The sequence below is a fragment of the Platalea leucorodia genome (assembly GCF_965183815.1).
Source record: "Platalea leucorodia genome assembly, chromosome: 4".
Lineage (NCBI taxonomy): Eukaryota > Metazoa > Chordata > Aves > Pelecaniformes > Threskiornithidae > Platalea > Platalea leucorodia.
This window is the reverse complement of record NC_138826.1, coordinates 29,482,249-29,503,959: the sequence shown is the minus strand read 5'-3', so window position 1 is coordinate 29,503,959 and position 21,711 is coordinate 29,482,249. Positions and strand designations below refer to the sequence as shown.

At 38.2% G+C, this 21,711-nt stretch overlaps 1 protein-coding gene across 1 annotated transcript in view; it reads right to left on the bottom strand.

Annotated features, from left to right (window-relative positions):
- Window positions 1–592: 592 nt before the first annotated feature.
- Window positions 593–21,711, bottom strand: part of TSPAN14 (tetraspanin 14) — a 41,723-nt gene continuing 20,604 nt past the window's right edge. The window contains exons 3-9 of the mRNA XM_082310760.1: window positions 17,999–18,049; window positions 12,509–12,655; window positions 11,475–11,645; window positions 8,655–8,780; window positions 6,928–6,972; window positions 6,280–6,399; window positions 593–4,354 (exon numbers count right to left, since the gene is read on the bottom strand). Coding sequence (XP_082166886.1) covers window positions 4,283–4,354; window positions 6,280–6,399; window positions 6,928–6,972; window positions 8,655–8,780; window positions 11,475–11,645; window positions 12,509–12,655; window positions 17,999–18,049 — 732 coding nt within the window. The 3' untranslated portion in view covers window positions 593–4,282. The remainder of the gene's footprint in view (window positions 4,355–6,279; window positions 6,400–6,927; window positions 6,973–8,654; window positions 8,781–11,474; window positions 11,646–12,508; window positions 12,656–17,998; window positions 18,050–21,711) is intronic.

The following is a 21,711-nucleotide window of genomic DNA, read 5'->3' as shown; positions in this document are numbered from 1 at the left end:
CCATTATCTATTGGTTAAATGTCTCTCTGATCTTATTAAAACTATAATCAGGTTTTAATGCATTAAAGAAATGTTATAAAATGGTCAAAGAAGCAGCCACAAACCTATTTCCGCAAGCCTCATCTTCAAACCTGGAAGTTACTTCCCTTCTCACTCTTAAGAGTAGTTTCAAGAACATTGCTGAGACATGACAAACCATAGACCATGCAAATCACAAGAGCAGTAACTGTGGATAAGGGCAGTCAAGTACAAATGAGCAGTTTTAACTTTTTGGGTGTCCAGAGATTTAATCATTTCTCTACACCATTCTGCAGCTCTTCACTTGTTCATTGGCTTTCCATTAACAATGGAGAGAAAAAGCACCAGTGTTATCTATTATTCAGCAGCCCAGACTGAAAAAAAAAAATAAAAAAAAAATCAAGAATTAGTTTCAGCAAAACACACACGAACATCAGTGGACCTTTACCATTTCTGTAGTTATCCACAAATTGCAGTCTCAGCAGCCAGTCTAAACCTTAGAGAGGGAAATACTAGTGACAGGAAGCAACAAATCTTAGAAATCAAACTCCAGGAGTACAAAACATTAAAATTTTATTTAATCAAATTTAAGGCTTGAGAAAAAAAAATATACTGAAAGTCACTCAGAAAAGCCATCTCAGAAGAAGAGACAGAACCTCCCCTTCCACTGGCTAAACAATGTTCAAGCTGCATGATAACCCACAGGCAGCAGGGGGAAGGAAGAGGAAAGGATGGAATGGGGAGACCAAAACCACAGCAATTCTATGTATAAGCCAATTGCCACATCAACCGCAATGGACTGGAGGTACAAGTCCACCCACGTGGCACTGTATGAGGGTCACCAAAACTAAAGACCCCTTGGGAAGAAATGTTCAGTTTTTCAGGAGGCGACTGAAGCTCCTTTGGTCACTGCACTTTTTTCAGTGCTTATATTCATCCTCCTCTTCACATACAGGGAAACTGTGTCCAAATGCAGGTATACTAATAGAAACAAAAGGGCAGTTGTACTGTCAAACATAAAAATAAATACATTGCTTCACAGAAATAAATTGTGCTCATTTCTGAGAAAGAAAAGTGATCACACTGAAAAGTTTCCTTCTCTCAGTCTCGTTATTCAAGTCTGATCTCATATTTGATATCTTCATTAAAAACCTTGTTTCCATTGTAGTGTTTGTGGAGTTGTTCCAAATGCAACCACTGAAATCTCACATCAACAATTTAGACCTCTTTGTGAGATCACTGAATTGCTTCTCCTTCAAGGCTTTAGAGGCAGGCTCACACCCAACTGCTTTTGCTGACAAGACTTTTTTAAACCACAACCTAAATCTTTAGCCATGAAGTCACTGCAGGTCCGCAGAGAAGGTGCTAAATATAACTAAGTAGAAAGTGGTAAGAAAGTATTCCCATTCCAAGTCTGAAATTACACTAGCCATGTGTACCACCAATGGGGGTGCACTTCAAAATGTCTAGGGGTAAAGCAGTCTAGAACCCCAGGGTTTTAAAAGTGATACTGAATAAGCACAGTTTATCCACAGTGAAAACAAATCACTCTGAATTTAAAGATCCTCAAATAGGTGGAAGTTGCTCTCTTGAATTCAGTTCCAAATAACTGAAGCATTGATACAAAGCTGGTGTTAATATGGCTAAAGCCAGTAAGAAGAAAATGTGAAAAGACAACACTTCAATTAAATTCTGTTTTGCATACAAACAGTACTTCAAAAAGAAACCAAGTATTCATTTGTCTTCAGGCAACTTGGCAAGATTTGCAGACACTGGAATCCTGATCCATGACACTGACTCTTGTCGGCAGCTAATTTCAGTGCGTGAACTCCACAGATATCTTTGACACCGTGATGATTTTCACCAACTGCTGAAATTACTTCCCAGCATTAGGAGCTTTCTGCATCAAAAAGTGACAAAGGGAAACATACTCCCTAGATGCAATTTTCAATGCAATGTTTTACAAATAAAAAGTTACAAATAGAAAAACATCCTTCTCCGATTTTACATATATCGGATTATTACACGTAACCTTAACCGATAAAGTTGGTTGATGATGTGTTGTAGTTTCAAGCACCAGAGTTTAAAGCAAAGGTTGCTGGACACTGCTTTGCTGCTTGCAAAGTAGCAGCAACAGCAGCAAATTTTTGGCTGCTCCTAACGGACTAGATTCAACAAATAAGTAATACAGATCTCAAATTCAAGGCTCTACAGAAGAAATGCCTCTTGTTTTCCCCTCAGTGACCTACTACTATTGTTTCCTTGTTGTATAACCAAGCTGAAAAAAGGTCACAGTGCACTTCTAGCGATTTTACTTTCAGATTTTTCAGATGAGTAATAACAGACTGTTCTCTGCTACTGTAAGGAAATCAGCCATCCTTAGACAAGCTTCCTTTTCCTGTTGTGTCTCTATCACTGGCCAGAAAAAACTATGAAAGCTGAACTGAAGTACACATGAGAAGTACAGCATTGTCTGTGAAGTGCTTCACAGATTAAAAGCTAGAAGGATGTCTGGACAATCAATACAGACAGTCATAAAATACAATAATCTTACTGTTGATCAGCTTTTGCCAGTGAAATGTTTGTTAATACATGCATAATAGAAAAAATTACATTAGAGAGATATTTAAAAGTTTGCTTCCTAAGAAGGTCATATACTTTGGAAATACAAGTATTAAATCCTTCAGGCAGACTACATGTAGTAAAATATCATTATAAAAATATATACTTTTCTAAAATTTACACTATGTTAGGCACTGTAAATAAACCTGCTCTCCCTGAAAAAAAATGGTGTCACTGGAAGCAGTAAACAATGTTAGTTATATGGCCCACAGTAAAACTGACAGCTACAGCTACTTCCAAGAACTTTTCAGTCCCATACTTCTATCTTAAACTAAAAATACTATGCCAAAGTCTTTCAGAAAAGACTGGAACTCTTACCAAATTACAGATCCATCTACTGAACCCCAAGAAGGGAGGACAGGAAGATAGTTTAGTTTTCTTCTGACAAAAATAAAAAAAAAATTGACTTCAGCAGGACTAGTTCAGTTTGATGCAGAATATTACTGTGAAGAAATCATTCTGGTTCACCATATTGTGACTGGCATTTGAACCATGTATCAGAATACAAGCAGAACTGATGATTCAATAGCTTTACAGAAGATTTAAAAATTCAACAACTGATCTTTCACTAAATGTGTATTTCCTCATTAAAAAACAGATTTCAGTAGGGATCAATGTTGAATTTAAATGTTTTTCATCAGTCCTGATATTAGCAGTTAGAACTTGTGAAGATCAATATAGCAGTTGTGAGAGAAACTAGAGGAAAGGCAAAAACCATCAACAGCTAGCACAGCATGCTTGCTACTTATTGAAACAAGCTGCATTTTGAAATTTCTGCAGACAGCACTTCTTAAACATATTACTGATCAATAAAAAGCTAAGCATTTTTAAAGAGTTTTTTCCTTCTATAAATAAAGAATATTTACATTTTTTTCAGACCAGAAACAGCATCAGGGATTCACACCCCCTTGCCTGAAATGGAGATTTCTAACATATAATGCTACAAATAGTCAGATTTTTCCCCTCTTGAGAAAAAGCTTGCATTTTCAAAACGGCATGGGTTACTCAAGGTCTGATGCCGAGCACAAGTTCCTAATCCTGAAACATCTACATTAATCCCAGTCAAGCAGAAATATCCCTACTTCTGCACAACTGAAAATCAGTTAAAGAACGAGACGATTTGTGAAATTTTTTTTCCAATTTGCAATACCATGATGATTATGGTTGCTGAGTATCTTGCCAAAAAATGACTGCATGAGTCTACTGTAGAGATTAAACTGATTTCAAGATTCTGAAAAAATCAGCACACCTTCTGAAAAGATTACATTTTAAGACTGATGACAGTCAGGAGTGAAAACAGAACAATCTTCATGGTAATCCTTCAAGGAAAGAGGGATACAGCAGTTTCACGTCTCCTTGCTACAATCTTTAAAATCTGTTCCACCAATGTCTTGGGAATTTCCATTTCTTCCTCAGAGATCAATGCTGGTACACTGAGTTGTCTCATTAGAAAAAAGGTAGACAGGTGTGTGTGTATGTTTGGAGATTTTTTTTGTACCAGCTTCTAACAAAAAGCATGAGCAGGGTAAAATCCATATAAGGCTTTTAATAACAGGAGTGTTTATGGTCTGTGCATTTCTTCCACCTTGGTGTCCAACGAATAACAATATACTTTTTTTGCAACACGTGTCTGCTTTCATATTCAGAAGGCATTACCTGCCTTTACAGCTTCAATATCCGAAATCAATGTCCTGGCTAGGAAAATCCCAAAAATCTAAAAAGACAAAAAACCAAACCATTTGTGAGATGAAACACTTGTAATGTACCAGTCTGCAAGATGTTTCTAAAAATTAGAGCCTATTGCCACTAGTCATTATTGCAGAATGGGAACCTACATCTTATGTGTTCCTATTACACTGTACTGACATCAGTGCAACTGCTCTTGTGAATAAAGATATGCATTCATAAAGTGTTTGCAGGTTCAGATATCATTTCATTGCCAGGGTCATCTGTCAAAGCATGGCTATTACTAAAAAGTAATAAAGGTAGCAGAATCCTGCAGGAAATAAAACTCATGAGAAAAAGATGTTTTCATGTAACACTTCAGAAGCATTCAAAATAATAAGCTTCTAGATGCCCTAGAGCTGGAAGAAATTAACTTAGCCAAGTTTACTTGAGTCTTGTAACACTCACACTTACCTATTGCTAAAATTACAAATCAGGCATTTTCATTCATTCCACAACTTTGGATAATCTAGTCAATCTTCTGATCAATATTTTTTAAATACATACAGAATGTACAATTACCTGTACTAAAATGAAACTCTTGTCACAAAGAGTAGTGAGAAAAGTCCCAGATTATTCTGAGGCATTTAAATTTGAAATTTTAACATTCACTCAAGTTCTCAGGGAAATCTTCCTTTACAAATTGAAGATAAATTCATAACTCGGCACATTTCCTGAAACGTTCTCAGAAAAACAACAAAAGACTGGGGTGAAGTTTTGGAAAAGCCAAAAGATTTCTTTTAGACATGGACAGGTTATATCTAACTCTCAGTCCCACCATGAAATAGTTTAATGCACAAGACCAACCCAATTTGAAAATACAAGTGACTGTGAAACCACTTTCACAGAGACTCAGGACATGAATAAGAACAACAACATCAAGTTATTGTCAGTCAACACACTGCCAAAAGATTAGAATTCATATCTTGAACATCTTCCTAACTGAAGGTGTCTTTCTCAGGACACCATCTGTCGAAGCCATGGAAGCACTATCATTAGATTGTGATAAAACACCAAAACCAAAGCAATAGAGGGCAGTATTGCCATGGCTGGGAAAAGGTATTCTGCCAGCACTCTACGCTCAACTATTTTCAGTTAAATGGAAAATACACTCTGTAGCAGATTTACAAGTTTGTTATTTCCCACTGAAGTGAAGCAGTACCATGGCAAAGAAATTTAGGTAAGTGTAAACAACTGCCACAAAGAAAGCAGGATCCACCTCAAAAGAAGTAACCTCTCACGTTTTACTGAGTATTTTGGTTCTTTTTCTTTGATGTACCAAGCACCAGCAAGATACTGGAAGAAGTCACAGCAACTCCTTCATCTCATTCTGCTACTATCACATTTGCCACCTGTTCACCAATTTCCCCGCTCTTCCATTCTCAACTTTTTGAGCAGTATGCTACACATCACTTACAGCCAGCTGAGTGGTAATCTTAGCACGAAGGACAGAATTGCATTTTAGTAATTTCATATTTGTGATAGAAGGCTGTAGTTCAGATCTACTGGAGTAGATTACCAGAAGATCTCTCCTCCCTTATGGTATATTGAGATGTAAGAAATATATTATTGTATCACATTATTATACAATAACATATTAGCATATTGCTATATTAATATATAACAATATAAATCACAATCATCATATACTGTATGTATTATAGTTGTATTTTTATAACGACCTTCATTGCTTTGAGGAACATAATTTCAACAGAATTAAATTAGTTGATATCAGATAGTGTCACTCTAAGTCCTCATCCCTATTTTTTTTTTTGCCATACTATTCTCATACATAAAAATTCCACAGTGTCAAAATATTTACTGTACTTCTCTCCATAGCTACTTTTACCTTCAACACATCTGTATCTGCAAACCTGAAACTTTTTTCAAAGTAGCATAACAAAAACAACTAACCTGGAGCAGTGAGATAGCTATGAAGACACCTGCAACAACGTAGATATTTCGGGGTAACCAAGCTTCAAGAGCAAGGATACATCCTTTGACAAAAATCTGATCATCCCATTGACTCTTGCTCTGAATGTAGAAAGGAAGAATATTACTTTTCTGCTCAAGTTTATTATAAGATCAATCACATGATAAAAGTTAAACTAACAATTTTTCACTTATGCAGTAATGTTTTTAACCAGAAGCCAGAAATACATATATGCCCAGATTAAATCAATGTCAGACATCGACGTTAGTATCTTCCTGCAAATCCTGTTATTAGAATACTTCAGAATTAGCAGATAATACAATTCAGAGTTAGACTATTAGAATTAATAATTGAAATGCCCATTTGAAACACAAAAGTCCTACCTCTTTTTGAAACACACCTTTCCTTTTTACCTTTACAAGTTCCATCACTTTTCTCCACCCTCCCACAGTAGAAGTTCACTTTAAGCAAAGGGAAATCTCTACCACACTCTACTTACAGTATGATGTAGCACAGGCGATTAGTTCCCAGAATTTTAAGCTGACATATCTATCAGCAATTCTACTGGTTTTATAGTTTTGCCTATGCAGGCACAGAACATGACAGGCAGCAAGATCCCAGCACCTTACCTTCTTTCTCACATCATAGCCACACTGTGTATTCACAACTTTTTGCTGCAAAGCAAAAAAAGATTTAAAATAGATCAATCGAATTCTACACACTTCTGTTCACAGGAACTTTTTCTGTCTTTTATATTCACAGACAAACAAATCAGGACTGTCAGAGCCAATCAATTTAAGATGCATTTTTGGTAAAAAATTAGCAAAGCACTAGCAGAAGACAAGAAAAGTAATGACAAAGCAGAGGTGTATACTAGCAGGAAAACATCCTCCACGAAAAATCCCAGCTGCTTCTATTACTTGGCTTCCAACTAGCAAGGACTTTTTAACATGAAGCATAGCAACTGTACTGCCAGCATACAGAGAAGACATCTGCATTTCCAAGATGAGTTTCACATTAGCTATTTCACATAACACCTAAACACTGAGGTAACAATAAAAGGTACCAGGCTGATTTATTTATGCCTGCAGTGGAGAAATACGCCTTACAACTCCATCATTTCAGGCAGTATACAACTTGCTATTCCAATCAGTTAAAACAAGTAACAGCTGGAACCCACTTGAGGCCCCCCCACCATTGATAGTTCAAAGTCTCACACATAACCCAGCTCCAAGATATACTTAGTCTTGAAGACAAAACACTCCAGTTGCAGATCCCAAGTACGAAGACCATAAACACCTGCCAGATCACAACCCCACACAACCCAATGACAGTATTTATCTCAAAAGATGTAAAGAGATTTCTTTCAAGACATTTTTTCCTCTGTACAAGACTTACGAAAACATCTGTATTACACAATTACAGTGTAATTTACACAACGCATAGTGAGTTATACTGAAATATTAGGAGTAGAATCTCATATTAAAAAGATTTAAACGTACTTATGTCTCTTTAAATACATGCCAGCAACAGAAAAAGTTGCAGTGGAATAGTACTGCTTCAAATTAAAGTAGAAAATAACTACTGGGGAATCTGAACATGGAATATTTCCCTGACCCAGTCTTTCCTTGGCTGATTTCCAAGACAATCAAAAACCTTAGTATAACCTACCAATGGCTATCTGCTCCACACAAGGATCGCTGGACTCACTTTGAGTTGTAACTATTCTCACTAATGCTATAAAGCATTATATGTTAGTTCCTACCTCCACATTTTGGCTTCCACTTAAAGGGTCAGAGTCCTCAAGTTTAGCAAACAAGATCTAACCAATAAGTACCTAAATTTTGCCAAAAACAGAGAATTGACTCAAATGCTTTAAACTGAGTTTGTGCATGAGCACTTTACTAGTTGCTGATAAACAATCAGCAAATGGAGCTACTCCTACTCGCCTGGCAGAGGGGTGGTGTAAAATTAATTCTAACTGGGGCAAACACACTGCTTAGACAGTGCTGTCAGGTCCCTACAAGCTAGATAACAGAGGCCAGGAATTCAAGGAAACAATGCACTGGGGGGGGGGGGTGGGGTGTAGTCAGCCACCAATACTTGCAGACTCAAGCCATACAAAAATAGCTTGAATTCCCAGTGACAATAAGTTTTCAGCTGTGTAACAGGTTGCCACATATGGACTCTAAAAAGGATGGAAAAGAAACATGAAAAGAGTTTGTCCGCACAAGAGTTATTTTTGATCATTTAGAAGACCTTTTAAAGCCCTAGTCATCGCACCACATTCAGGAAGGTCTTCCTTTCATAACTCTCCAACAACATCAGAGCAATACAAAGCCAGGAAACAACTTACGGCAGGATCAGGTATACAACAGGAAAAAGGAACACCGCACTTCTCACGACTTTTGCTTTCACTGCTACAGTTAAAGTATATGTTAAAGTCCCAGTCATCTGGACCTTGGGCACCACAGCAATGGTTCTGCAAGAGATAAACACACACTTAGCACTTGGGGGTATTTTAGAGACAATTGAACAAACTCTGGAATGATATTTGTTCATCATCTTCACTTCCTCTAAGGCTGTGCAGAATAAGTGGCAACATCAGAGTAAAAAATGAGTAAATCAATACTGTGGCTCTATGAAATCAAAGCAATACATTTCGCATACTGCTCCTAGAAATAGGTGTCAGCATGACAAGCAAAAGCATAAAAATTATCACTTTAGATGTAATTGCTAGATGCAATCAGTGTACATCCATAAATGGTGCAACAAAATAAGTTTATACAAATGCTTTGTACCCCATTATTTCCAAGTCAACCAAAACCGGAAAAAACTATGAAAAATGTTTCTTTAAATTTGTGACTCCATCCTTAAATCTTCATGAATCAACAAGTTTTTCTCCTTGTTTACTGTAAAAAGTGGATCCAAACATATGTGAATACACTTCCTTTCTTTTAAAGGAGAAGGTTTTCATATCCAAATGAATTAACTGGTGGTCTCACTAGCTCAAAGGTCAGTCAACTGTTTCACGTAAGTTTCTTGACCTAAACAGTGTAATGTAATTACCGTAGTTGCAGGTTGGAGAAATACCAACATTTCAAGGAATGCTCAATTCCTGGAACTAATGAAAGCTAGTTTCTTATTAAGTTATACTTTGCAGTTTACTGGCCTGGATATTTAAGGGCACAAACCTTTCTCTATAATTTGAGTACCTGAAATGTTATACCATCACACAGATTTTCATCTCATGAAGTTCCATCCTCTCGGGATATCTCTAGCATCTCTCTCCTCTCTGCCTACTGCCTGTCTTCTCAAAACTTGTATTAACCTAACTGTCTGCAAGACCACCAAAACTTCCAAGTCAGTAAATGGATTCAGAAGTTACCAAGTTGTGACAGACAGATGTGAACAGAGAGCAGAATTGTTTATACATAGTTTTCACAGGAAATATGACTAAAAAGAGCTGAACAGAACAGTCAGAATACAAAAAACACCAAGAAAAATTTAAGTCACTAATACATTTACCATGAAGAAAGCAAAAGAGGTGCATTTTTGTCTTTCTAGTCCCTCCTCTGTCACACATCCATGCCTTTGTAAAAAGCCGTACAACCACTAAACATGCTGATCTGCCTTAGTAAGGTACAGACTATGAGGTCACCTACAGGCCTGAAAGTAATATAATTAGCCAGAGCAAGGAGCTGCCTACAAAAAGCTCTCTGGGTCCAAAGACACACATGGAGAACAGAGCAAGTCAGCCTAAGGAGCATGGCTCCTCAGAAGATGGGCTTCAGTGAGGCATTTGAACACACTGCTGCACCTTGTTGTTCAACCCTTGCAGAGCCAATCCGCATTACATACTTCCCCTCCTTCCTCAGTACTTTCAGGTACGGATCAACGACAGGCCAATTCAGAGATTTTTCTGGTCTTTCCTTTTTCAGATTTATTAGCTTGTTAATCTGGCTAGTGAACTCCTCTTAGTAAGCTCAGCCTTTGATTTTCTTTGAAAAGTATTTAACTGGAGTTCAACTGTAAATCAGCTTAGCATATTAGCCTGGCTGACTGCACTGAGACTAGATAAACAATGAGCAATAACAGAGCGGACAACGCCGAGACAATTACTAGTGTTGGTCTTTTTCCAGGAAGAGCCCTACCTTACAAAAAGGTGCCCTTAGCAACGCAAGCTGAAGCAAAAGAGCAGCAAAATCCATCCGGGAAGCTTAGTCAGAGGATGCTTCCGTATCAATGCACGCAAGAAGTGAATGAACAGGATAGGTAAGCTGCTCGTAATATACAGCTGACCAAACTGGTATCCACTCTAAAGCACGCTTTGCCATCAACCTGAGCTGTGAGCACAGATTTTTAAACATGATCTTCTAGAAGATGGAAGACAGACAAAACCAACCTTTTTTCATAAGGGGGAAAAAATATAAAGCAGACAACATTATACCTCTTTGTGAAGTACTCACATATGTACCCTGTTTCTCTCCATATATATTTTTCTAACGACACACAAATAAACAAAAATCAGAAGAGTCACCCTCACTGGTTGTTTCCTGGGCATGATTACAAAAGCAGCTGATTGAATGAAAGCCATCAGACCCTTATTAGCCCAGGCCTTGTCATCTCCTGGTGTACTTCACTGTCTTCTCGTAACTGAACATTTTATGACCACGGGAGCGTAAAATTGTTTCAACCTTCCTTGACAACTGCCTGACTAGAGACTAGTCCTTCCAAGTTAACAAAAATCCTCTTTTGTTTCAAGATGAGGTGCACCTCAGAAGATAAGAGGCCCTGCGCTGCATCCCTGTACAGGACTACACTGCCTCCTAAAATAAGAGTGCAGACTACCATTGCACAACTTTTTCAGGATAAGAAGTTTTTTGTTGCTCACTTCTCACTTAAACTGGTGCAACACTGATCAGAACAGGGGAGCAAGTCAAGAAGGTCAAAAGGCAGATGGATGCTTGGCAGAGCTTCCACATTCACAGTTAGAACAGCACTGTATCTCAGTTATCTTGCCTCCCTGATACTTTCAATGCAGAAAGATCAAAACAGCACTTCTCTAACACGGCACTATTGGCTACACAATATGATAAATCTGTAACATAAAGGAAAAATTCCAAATACAGATTCTCCTAGAACACGGGAAAGAAGTGACAGGATATGAACTTACTATTTTCTGTAGCGAATCAATTAGGTTCTGGAGGTCAATATCGTCTCGGTAGGATTTAATGTTATTCTCAAAGAATTCCTTGACCCTGTCCCTCACCCAGTCCTGGAACAGGAAAGCCAAAACTGCCACTGCCAGCTCCAGCAGGAATATTAACACAATTGCTCCACAGAACTGTAAAAAAAAGTCCCAAATCAGAAAATATCCATTCATTTTGAATGCATCCCTACTCCAACTCCACCAGAAACAGACACAGAGAATTAGGTTAAAATTCTCACTCAGTACAGATACCGTGAGAACACAGCCTGTTAAATGAGAATACAATGTAAAGAAACCCCCAAGAAGTAGAGTTGTCTTTTTGTTTTGGTCACCTGAACTTGACAGTAAAATGAGAGCCATACCACTGTCATTACGCACAGCTGTGAAAATATTAATAAATGAGAATCTGCAAAATACAGGGCTAAGGTAGTCTTGATGTTACTTACTGGATTGTTTCCAGTTTTATAATTTTTTGTTCAGCTTAACTCCTTTCAGATCTAAAGCAAAGAAGACACCTCAGTACAAAAACAACCATTTAGGAGATTTCACATCAGTCACCAAAGTCCCCAAGTTTTGCCCATCAAACATTTAGAAGAACTTTTTCAGTTTTTAAGGGATTTTGTTCTCCTAAGCCACTATACTATCTCCTCTCAGTAATTCCTAACTTACTAAATATGTTCCAGAACACCGTATTTTGTGATATTGCACACACAATGTTAGATTCTGGTATGCATACTGTAACAACATCACTGTATAGCAGAATGACTGAAAAAGGGAAGAAAGAAACATTTTCCAGAAAGGGGGAAATATACATGGGTTTGAACCTAAACTGCTTTTAATACCATTACTCAGAGGCTCATCAGGGGAGTAAGTTTACCATGCACATTGTAACAAAACAAATTCTATAAATTAATTATCTGGGTTTGCTACTAGTTCTTCACCCATCGTTCCCAGCTTTCACGCAGATAATAATCCACTCATATAACGATGTTACTCACAAACTTCAGAAGGCAGATGTTTTCTCTCAGTGCTCCTACACAACCAGCAAATCCCAAAGTAAACATCACTATTCCCACTACTAACACGAGCACCACTGGGTCCAGTCCATGAAGACCAGTCACCTTCGTCAGATCAGACAACACACCCTGGAAGAGAAAAACAGGATAACAGAAAATAGTGACCACTATAAGCATGTTTTTCATTTAACATTCCTTCTGGATGTCCATGATTTCCACATGATTCCAAGTGAATTGGTTGCAAACCCTTGAGCTTGCCAGGAGCAACCCACATGGAAAAGTCTTGTTGTAAAATGGTTACTGACAATACCAATTTTCTTAACCCTAGCGGAGGAAGTATTAATGCAAATTTATAGCTATTAATTCTTTTAATAAGTAAATCTAGTGCAGTCAACTTCTCCAATTACATTCTCCTAGGTCTATTTGCCAAACAAGCTTCCACAAGATGGTGCCAAAAGCTCAATACTATCACTGAATACTCATTTAGTTTCAAGGCAAAAGAATTAATGCTTTATATTAACCTGAAATGCATCAGTAAGAAGGGCACTCCAATTTCAAACTCTTCAAAAAAAATTAAGAAAAGAATTTTTCCAATCCTACCTAATGTTGAGGGAAAGGGAGAGACATTTTAACTACAAAGCAGGTTATAGGTGACATTTTAAGGGAAGAGAAAAAAAATCTTGTTTTGGTTTTCAAGGGAAGCAGATTCTTCCTCTCAACATTTTAGTTATACCCCTTCTACTACTGAATAGTCTTAGCAATGTTCCTCCAAAATCTTGCAAAAATGAAGTATACTCGAAATACTCCCCTTTTACCCCAGACAAAATTCTTACACCAAAATAAATTATCTATTCCCTATAAAGACACTTGCAATTTGCCTAATTTAGCATCAATATTTTCTTTTTTGTTAACTATCCAGAGACACCACTTATCTTGACAATAATCTTACCTATTGAGCCTGTCTGCCTAGATCTTAGGACAGAATTTTGGAGTCTATTTAAATGTAATGGTAACACAGTGAAGCCCTTATTTCTAGATTAGGTTTTAAAGAAATAAAGTTTATATACCAGCTACCATTAAAATTCCATCGAATACATATAATATAAGCTTCTTGTATAATGTGCAAGAGCAAGATGCAACATGCAGAAGACAGAAGGGACAAACAGTTGAAACTTTTAAAGTTAACAAGAACAATTTGTAGGGACATCCAAGCAGCTTTGCAATAGTGTTCATCATACACTCATCAGCAATATATAGACCATTTTAATAAGGAAGCACTTTCCCTTTAAAACAGAGAAATAACAAAAATCAGAGTACACTATATCAATTACATGTTTACTACCTTTTTTTTTTTCTTTATAAAGTATATTCTCAAGCTAACTATGTTTAGTGTAAGAGAAAGATATCAGAGAGACTTGTAAAGTAATTCATATAAGCAGTCTAATTCTGTCAAGGGAATGTAAATTCTCATCTTGCTACTGAGGTATTTGCGCTAGAGTTAAGTGCAAAGACTATACATCCTAAGAGAATACCTTGGAAAAATCTGTATCGCTTTGTAATTAAATGCTTACTTAAAAACAATTGAACTGTAGAATGCAGAATTGCCTTGCAATAGCTGGTGACTGACAGCTGAAATAGCCCCTTAAAAAGTGGTCACAGCATTCAGAAAGTCTTGGGAAGCAAAGACTTCTCTAGTTAGTGTCACCAGTGACATGTTTCCATTCTTACAAACTGTAAGACCTCACAGCTAACTATCAAACTTGGTCTCCTGGGTTAATTAGAGTCTCACCTAAGCAAAACTTGGCTCAGACCCCACAATCAAGGAACACATGCCAAGATTAGCTAGGCTAATCCAGTGTCTTTGTAGAATCAACACACTATGAAACCAAACACTGTGTGACCAGGATGTTGAAACTTTCACAACTATTTCCAACCATCTCCTTCCCACACCCAAACTCGAACTTTTTTTCAGACAATCTCGCTTGCTCAAGCAACATCTTTTGGAAGAAAACTTCCTCTGATCAAAGCATGTTATGAAGAAGAGTTGGCAGGAACTGGGCTCTATTATTCACCCTCAGATGTTACTGGTTCACAACGGTTTCTTCATATTCACATTTGATGTTTACAACATTCTCTTTTCAAAAGAAGGATGTGGGGGGGGTTGCCTAACAAAAAATGTTAAGTGAAAAATCCTGAAGGAAGTAAGTAAACAAGAGAATTAATTCAGGGGACAATCTCATTCCACCTTACTCATCTCTAAGGATGCTTCTGCCTGTGCCATTTGCAGGGTGGTAAAAGCCCTCTGAAGCACAGGCTGTCCTTTACAACAGCACCTAAATTTCCTACAGGTATGTAGAAATGAGGTCTGATACCTGAAGTCAGTGTAAAAAATAAAAGAATAAAACTCAGCCTTTAAGTCTTCCTTTCAGTCACTTAGAACAGTGAAGTAAGAGTTCAACTGTACATGCTTAACTTGTTTTACATTTTCTTTTAACACTTGTAAGCATTATGCCACCATCTCAACTAAAGTGTGTTGGCAACTGAGGGCAAACATGGATTGTCTTTAAAAAAAAAAATCTTTAATACAGCCCATTAACAAATGCCAAACCAGTTCCTGTTTTGAGATACACTAGTATGGAAACTACAAAACACATCTGACAAGGACAGAGTTGATTTCTTATAATGAAGTTCTGTGAACTGGATGTTGATTGTCACAGTATCACACTGCCACTGATCATAACACAAGTTACATGCACATACTTTTAGACAGTTTACATACTTCTGTGTACAAACACAAAGAACAGCAGACTACAGAATAAGTACATTTAATCATAGAATAAGTTAAGGTTGGAAAAGACCTGCCTGACACAGGGGAGCCCAAAACTGGATACAGCACTCCAGATGCAGCCTCAAGTGTGATGAATATTGTTGGAAGAAGCTCCTCCCTCAACCTCTGGCCACATTGCTGCAAACGAGTAGGCTGTTGGCCTTGACAAGAGGGCACACCTGACACAACTTCCTGATCAAAAGGAGTTCAAGGTTTGTTTTTGTTCCCCCCCCCCCCCCCCCCCCAGCTGCTTTCTAGGCAGTCAACCCCCAGCCCATACTGATGCATCTCGGGCACAGGATTTTGCACTTGCCTTTTTTTTTTTTTTTTAAATAAACTTTAATAAGGTTCCTGTCAACCCATTTCTCCATGCTCTTGAAGTCCCTCTAAATAAGTCCTGCTTTGAAGTAGACTCTATCCACTTGTTATTAGGCATGAACTTACTGGAATGAAGTTAAGCTGACTAGCCTCTAGTTTCCCAGATCCTCCTTTGTGCCCTTCTTGAAATGGTTTTTACCAATAAAAACTGTTTTCCTAATGAGAGGGCTCAGTGTTAATCATCTTGCTTCTATTAATAGTTTATTATAATTCACTTTCTCTTAGCGATTTTTGCAATATCTTCTGGGTGACAGATATTAACATCTATCCAGTTTTTATTGTGTAGACTTTTAAAATTTTATGCAATTTAACTTTTACGTGACTGTTCAGAATAACAAAACCCAGTTATAAGATCATAAGGACAGGCCAATAAGATACACCAGTTAAAGAGACTGGATTTGACTCAAACAGGTAATGCAAATCAGGATGGGTAACATTTTTACATATAGTATTTTCAACACTTCTCGCAAACCAACATTCTCATTTCAATATATTATCAGCTAAAAAGAGATGCACAGGATTTATATCCAGAAAAGAGACTGCTGAGTGTAGTCCTAGTGGAAAAAGACAAGAAAAAACAGAGAAGTTAAAGGGACTCAATGTACTTCATGTTGCACTAAGAGACAGGATGTTCACAACTTTTCAACCACCTGTAGTTTTTCTTTGGGTTTAACACTGCAGCACAGCTTCTGGAATGTTTGTCTCTTACTTCCCATCTATTGTTCACCAAGATGTTTATCCGTAAACAGACAGATCTATACAGGCACTATGGCTGAAGAATGGCACTAGTATGAAAGACTGTCCACATAGCACAGAACAGACGTGAAAAATAACGTACAGATTTCACGAGCCATTCAGAAGTTCAAAACCACAGCAAAAGCTTTGAAGCTCTTATTTGCAAGATAGGACAGAGAGCAGAAATAGTTCAGGCAAAATCTAAGAAATAAAGACGGAAAGAGTCTGTCTTTGCCTTTTAGCATCTTCATTGTACCATAAAGTCCATTTGGCAAATGGAAGTAGTTGTGAGCTAGTAACTTCCAACCACACAGATCCTATGTGCTTCTTTACAGAACAGAAGATAATGTCTGAACATGAGAGAATACAAATTCAAGACAAGTTTAACACTCCCCCTAATGGGTTGGAAAGAAAATCCTTTTATAACAACAGAATAGGAGGTAAATGCATTTGTGTGTGGAGACAGGCTGCTTACTATGTATCAATGATATCACTAATCTAGTTGTGAGAATGTGTGCACACACATAGAGAGCGGGGAGAAGGAGAATACATACCTCAGCATTAAGACCATCATGAAACTTTCACTTCCAAGAAGGGGAGGAATCCCAGAACCTCTCTGTATATGGGTAGCTGCTGCGTCTAAGCACTCTGATTAATGAAATGTTACACTACGATGGTAATTAGTGTTCCTACTCAGCAGCACAACCGAACAGTAAGGGCACCTGCCCTCCACTGTTAATTAAGATGCAGATCAGTAAATCCGCTAGTAATTGTCACTTTTTCCTACTGTTTGCAGTCATATTAAAGCCATGCTTTTACATTCATAACAAGGGGTGAACTATTCATTTCCAGACCTACATCATCTCTTGTCTTGTAAGAAGAGAACTCTGTAGGTACATGCCTGCACAGACTTCCTCTGATTGAGGAAGTTATTCAGCTGAAAGAAACCTTTGCCAAAAATAAGAGTGTTATTCAGCTAGATCATGTTCCCCAGTTTTGTTCCTCTACATGGAGACACAATCACTTAAGTAACTCCATGGGGAATGAAGTGGAAGACAACAGATGTCCTGAAGACTGGAATACTACAGAAAGATGGTCCCGAAGACATATGGGGTGTTGGGTTTTGTGGTTTGTTTTTTTTTTTTTTTAATATAAAAAGAGATCTCTTGCATTCCTCCCAAATGCTTCTTGTTTTTAATAAAAAGAGGTGGGTAGATAAGTGTATTTTAGAAAATATGCTTTCAAAAGAGAACCAGTTCATAAAGACTATCCATAAAGACTAAATTCTTCCTAGCATGCTACGCTTACACGTTTACAAAAACAAGACCTAAACATCAAGGGCCACAGCTTAACAGCTGATCAGGTGCAAGAATGAAACTCCAACTGAACTCAGTTTAGATCATTTGAACATGGTCCTGAGCCCACATGCTACATTTAATTGTTGCTGCTTCCCGAGGAAGTAGTTTTAGTGAGGCAGGCGGCAGCAGAGGGCAGCCACCAAACAGAGTAAGACCAGTCATTTCTACCCTTACCTTTTCACTCCATGCCCACAGACCAGCCGCAAGGAAGGCCACTCCAGCTAGCTAAAAAAAATTAAAAAATGAATTAGATATACTAATCAACACATTCTCAAACACTTAGCCAGCAGCACTGCTGCTCAGGTAAAACAAATATTGTCTGTAACCTCAGACAATAGTAATGGGACATTCCTCCCCATGAGTCAGTCTCTTGCAAAAAGGATTTAGAGTGCTTTTATTCCATAGCATTCTTGCATTTTATAAACTACTTTTAAAAAGTATTTCAATTTGATTATTCATGATTACTCAAGAAGCACACAGTACTAAATTAACAATTCCACACAGTACCAGGCAAAGAGTTATCCTTGTCCCAATGACTTGCTCTAAACCTTTTGCCTGCACACTGATGAAGATTTCAGAATATTTAATGTATTTTGAGGTTATTCCCTATTTAGTCAATTTATAGTACCACCCCCAGACAGTTGCCATGCTTGACCCTTCATAACTTCTCAGTGTCAAGGCTCATTATAGTAGCCTCTTCTCTAACTAGATATAGTTTGTCTTCTGAATCCTTACCTTGTTTAAGCCCTTTCAAATTAAGCTGAAGTAATGGTGCATCCACTTACTTTCGATAAGCAACAAATCTAATTGACGAGTACAAACCCTACGCCCATTCATGTGTTTGTATAATAAATTTCTGAATTATAGTCATCCAAATGAAGCAAGAGATCCTTGTTCTAGTCTTTTATTCCCTTTCTCCATTCTCAGGCAGTTTGTCTTTAATAGCCAATTTCAATAATCAAACTAAAACGACCTCTCCACAAACTGAGGGCAGCTGCCCCTCATTACTTAAAATGGCATTCTACCCTGATATGTCCATGTAACCTTAAAAGACATTGAGGTCCTGAGCGTGTCCAAAGAAAGGCAATGAAGCTGGTGAAGGGTCTAGAGCACAAGCCTTATGAGGAGCGGCTGAGGGAACTGGGGTTGTTTAGCCTGGAGAAGAGGAGGCTGAGGGGAGACCTTATAGCTCTCCACAACTACCTGAAAGGAGGTTGTAGCGAGGTGGGGATCGGTCTCTTCTCCCAAGTAACAAGTGGTAGGACAAGAGGAAACAGCCTCAAGTTGTGCCAGGGGAGGTTTAGGTTGGAAAAACTTCAACGAAAGGGTAGTCAGGCACTGGAACAGGCTGCCCAGGGAAGTGGTTGAGTCTCCATCCCTGGAGATATTTAAAAGACATGTAGATATGGCGCTTAGGGACATGGTTTATTGGTGTACTTGGCAGTGTTAGGTTTACAGCTGGACTTGATCTTGAAGGTTTCTTCCAACCTAGATGATTCTGTGATTCTATATAAAGGACTGAGGTTGCTCCTCCACCTCACCCCCTGAAACCTTACACACATTGACAAGTAAATCTCAACAACTGAAAAAACACCTTGAAAAAGGGGCCCTTTCCTCTAGGAAGTGCAGCATCTTCCATGAACTAAACAGGTATTAGGCAATTCCCCACAGCACAGGCAAGAAGCTAAAACGGAACCCTCTTACAGTCACACAAGAAAATATATGTGTACATTTTAAGTACTGCTGGGTTCACTGCCTGCTGACCCTAAACTGCACCTGGGGCGAATGAAGTTGTTCTGAGTTTACTCTGCTGGGGGGAGTGGAGGAAAAGAAAGCCAAAAAGGGCTGCAAGTGTCATTCATGTCATTCTGTAAAAATTACTCAAGTGATGTTAGACACTTCTGTCTAGGCATGAAATGTTATATGCCATATTTTAGGGCTTAAACACACAGATTAAACAACCAAATCCACTACTAATACATGGCAAGAGTTACAAGTGGGCAAAGCAGTGCTAAGTAAGTTCAATTTCCAGATGTTGCTTAATAAGCAACAGCACAATGACTACTCATCTCAGACTGTGAATAAGCTAAGTGCATTTAAAGTGATGATTTGGACCAAAGCACAACTTTTTAAAACTATTATTATTCAAAACCACATGGATATAAACAGAATATTGACCAGATTACCCCTAAATCTTAACCCAGTGATTTGCAGATGAAGAGGCAAAATAGGAAAATAAATAAATAAATTTGTATGTCATTAAGGTACACAGTGCATGCAACTGATGCATCCTTCACCCTTTCTCATTCCAAATGCTCCAGGAATGCTGGGAGACAGGTAAAGACAGCTGGTATAATCTGCAGTAATCAGGGCAAATTACACAGTAGACACAGCTGGATCTTTGGGAACTTTTTCTAAAGAAATGAGGAAAAAAAAAGAATTGCTAAGACAAACATCTTCTACACTGTATGCAAACTAATGTTAGTGTAACACTAATACTGTGCTATTGAATATACAAACAGGGTGTCCTCTTCAGACTGGCTGCCTTTCATTATAATTACCATCTTAATTAAATTGTAATAGATTCTTGATTAAGTAGATTTTTCACTAGCATGCTTCATTCTCACCCCTGAATACAAGCATTGCTCTCATGTGTTCAGTTTCACAAAACTACACTGTTTTTGCAAAGTTATTTCCATGAGCACCTGTGCAAACCATCTACAAGTAAAACAGAGTAAGCAAGCAAGAACAAACTGGACTACCCAACTCACTTCTACGGCATAGAGTCATTTAAGCCACATACTGTATGAAAGGTTAGATGGAAACATACACAAAGCAGCTCAACTGTATCCTGTTGAACGGGAAACTAAAACTAGTAACCAGCATTTGGTCACTTCCTGCTTTAGAACTGAAAAATCCACATTATTAACATATTGCATCAAGCTGTAAGCTCTGCTCAGGAGACATGCAATACTGACACCAACTCACAGACAACATGCACAAGACCACTTAGCTTAAGCTTTATCCATTTCCAACCACACTTTGAATTCCTTCGACTATGCTATCAGAATCACCCTACTAACTGAGAAAGCAGGTCTAATTTGTTTCTCAAATCTACGTTGCAGCTAAACACAATTCTTGCACACAAACTGATTTTGGGTCAGCCTGCCTCAAGGTCTGATTAGAAGCAATGGGAACGCATTCCTATTGCACTCTGGTTTTGTGAGCACAAAATGTCACTCTTACAGAGAACACTTTTCCCACCCCCCTGGACAATCCTATTTACATTGTGGCTCCACCCATGCTGGAGCAATCAGCAGCTTACAGCCCTTCCTTCCTACCCTTGCCTCTTCCCAGACTTTTCCTCTCAGGGTCAGGAAACCACCTGGTAGCCTCTTTCCTCTTCCTGGCACAGCCTTGCTGTTTTAGATGTTCCTGAAAAACAACATACACTACAAAAGCCAAGAAAATCTTATGCTAGCCTAGGTCTTCTCTTACTTTTCAAAAGTGAGCTCAGAATTATTTTCTAGAGCTTAGGAGAATTTTTGCCCTTCATCATGTTCAGGGCAAAAATTCCACATCTCCTACAGCACGAGTGAGAAGTTTCATTTTTTTTCCCCTCTAAAAAACCCTCAAGAGCAACACACAAAGATGCAGGGTATTAGAAGCTAAATCAAGATGACAGAAGCTAAAAGCTATTTTACCCTCTCCTCTCAATTCATCTGAGAGACAGTGAGCTCACATGAACCTAAAAGGCTTTCGCAGAGCACACATGCAATCCCTCACTTCACTGACATAGCCGTGTCCTGGCTGAGGTGCAGTTCTTGGACTACCCCAAAAAAATCCTTCAACTGGAGACGAAGCAGCAAGCACCAGATACAGGTGAC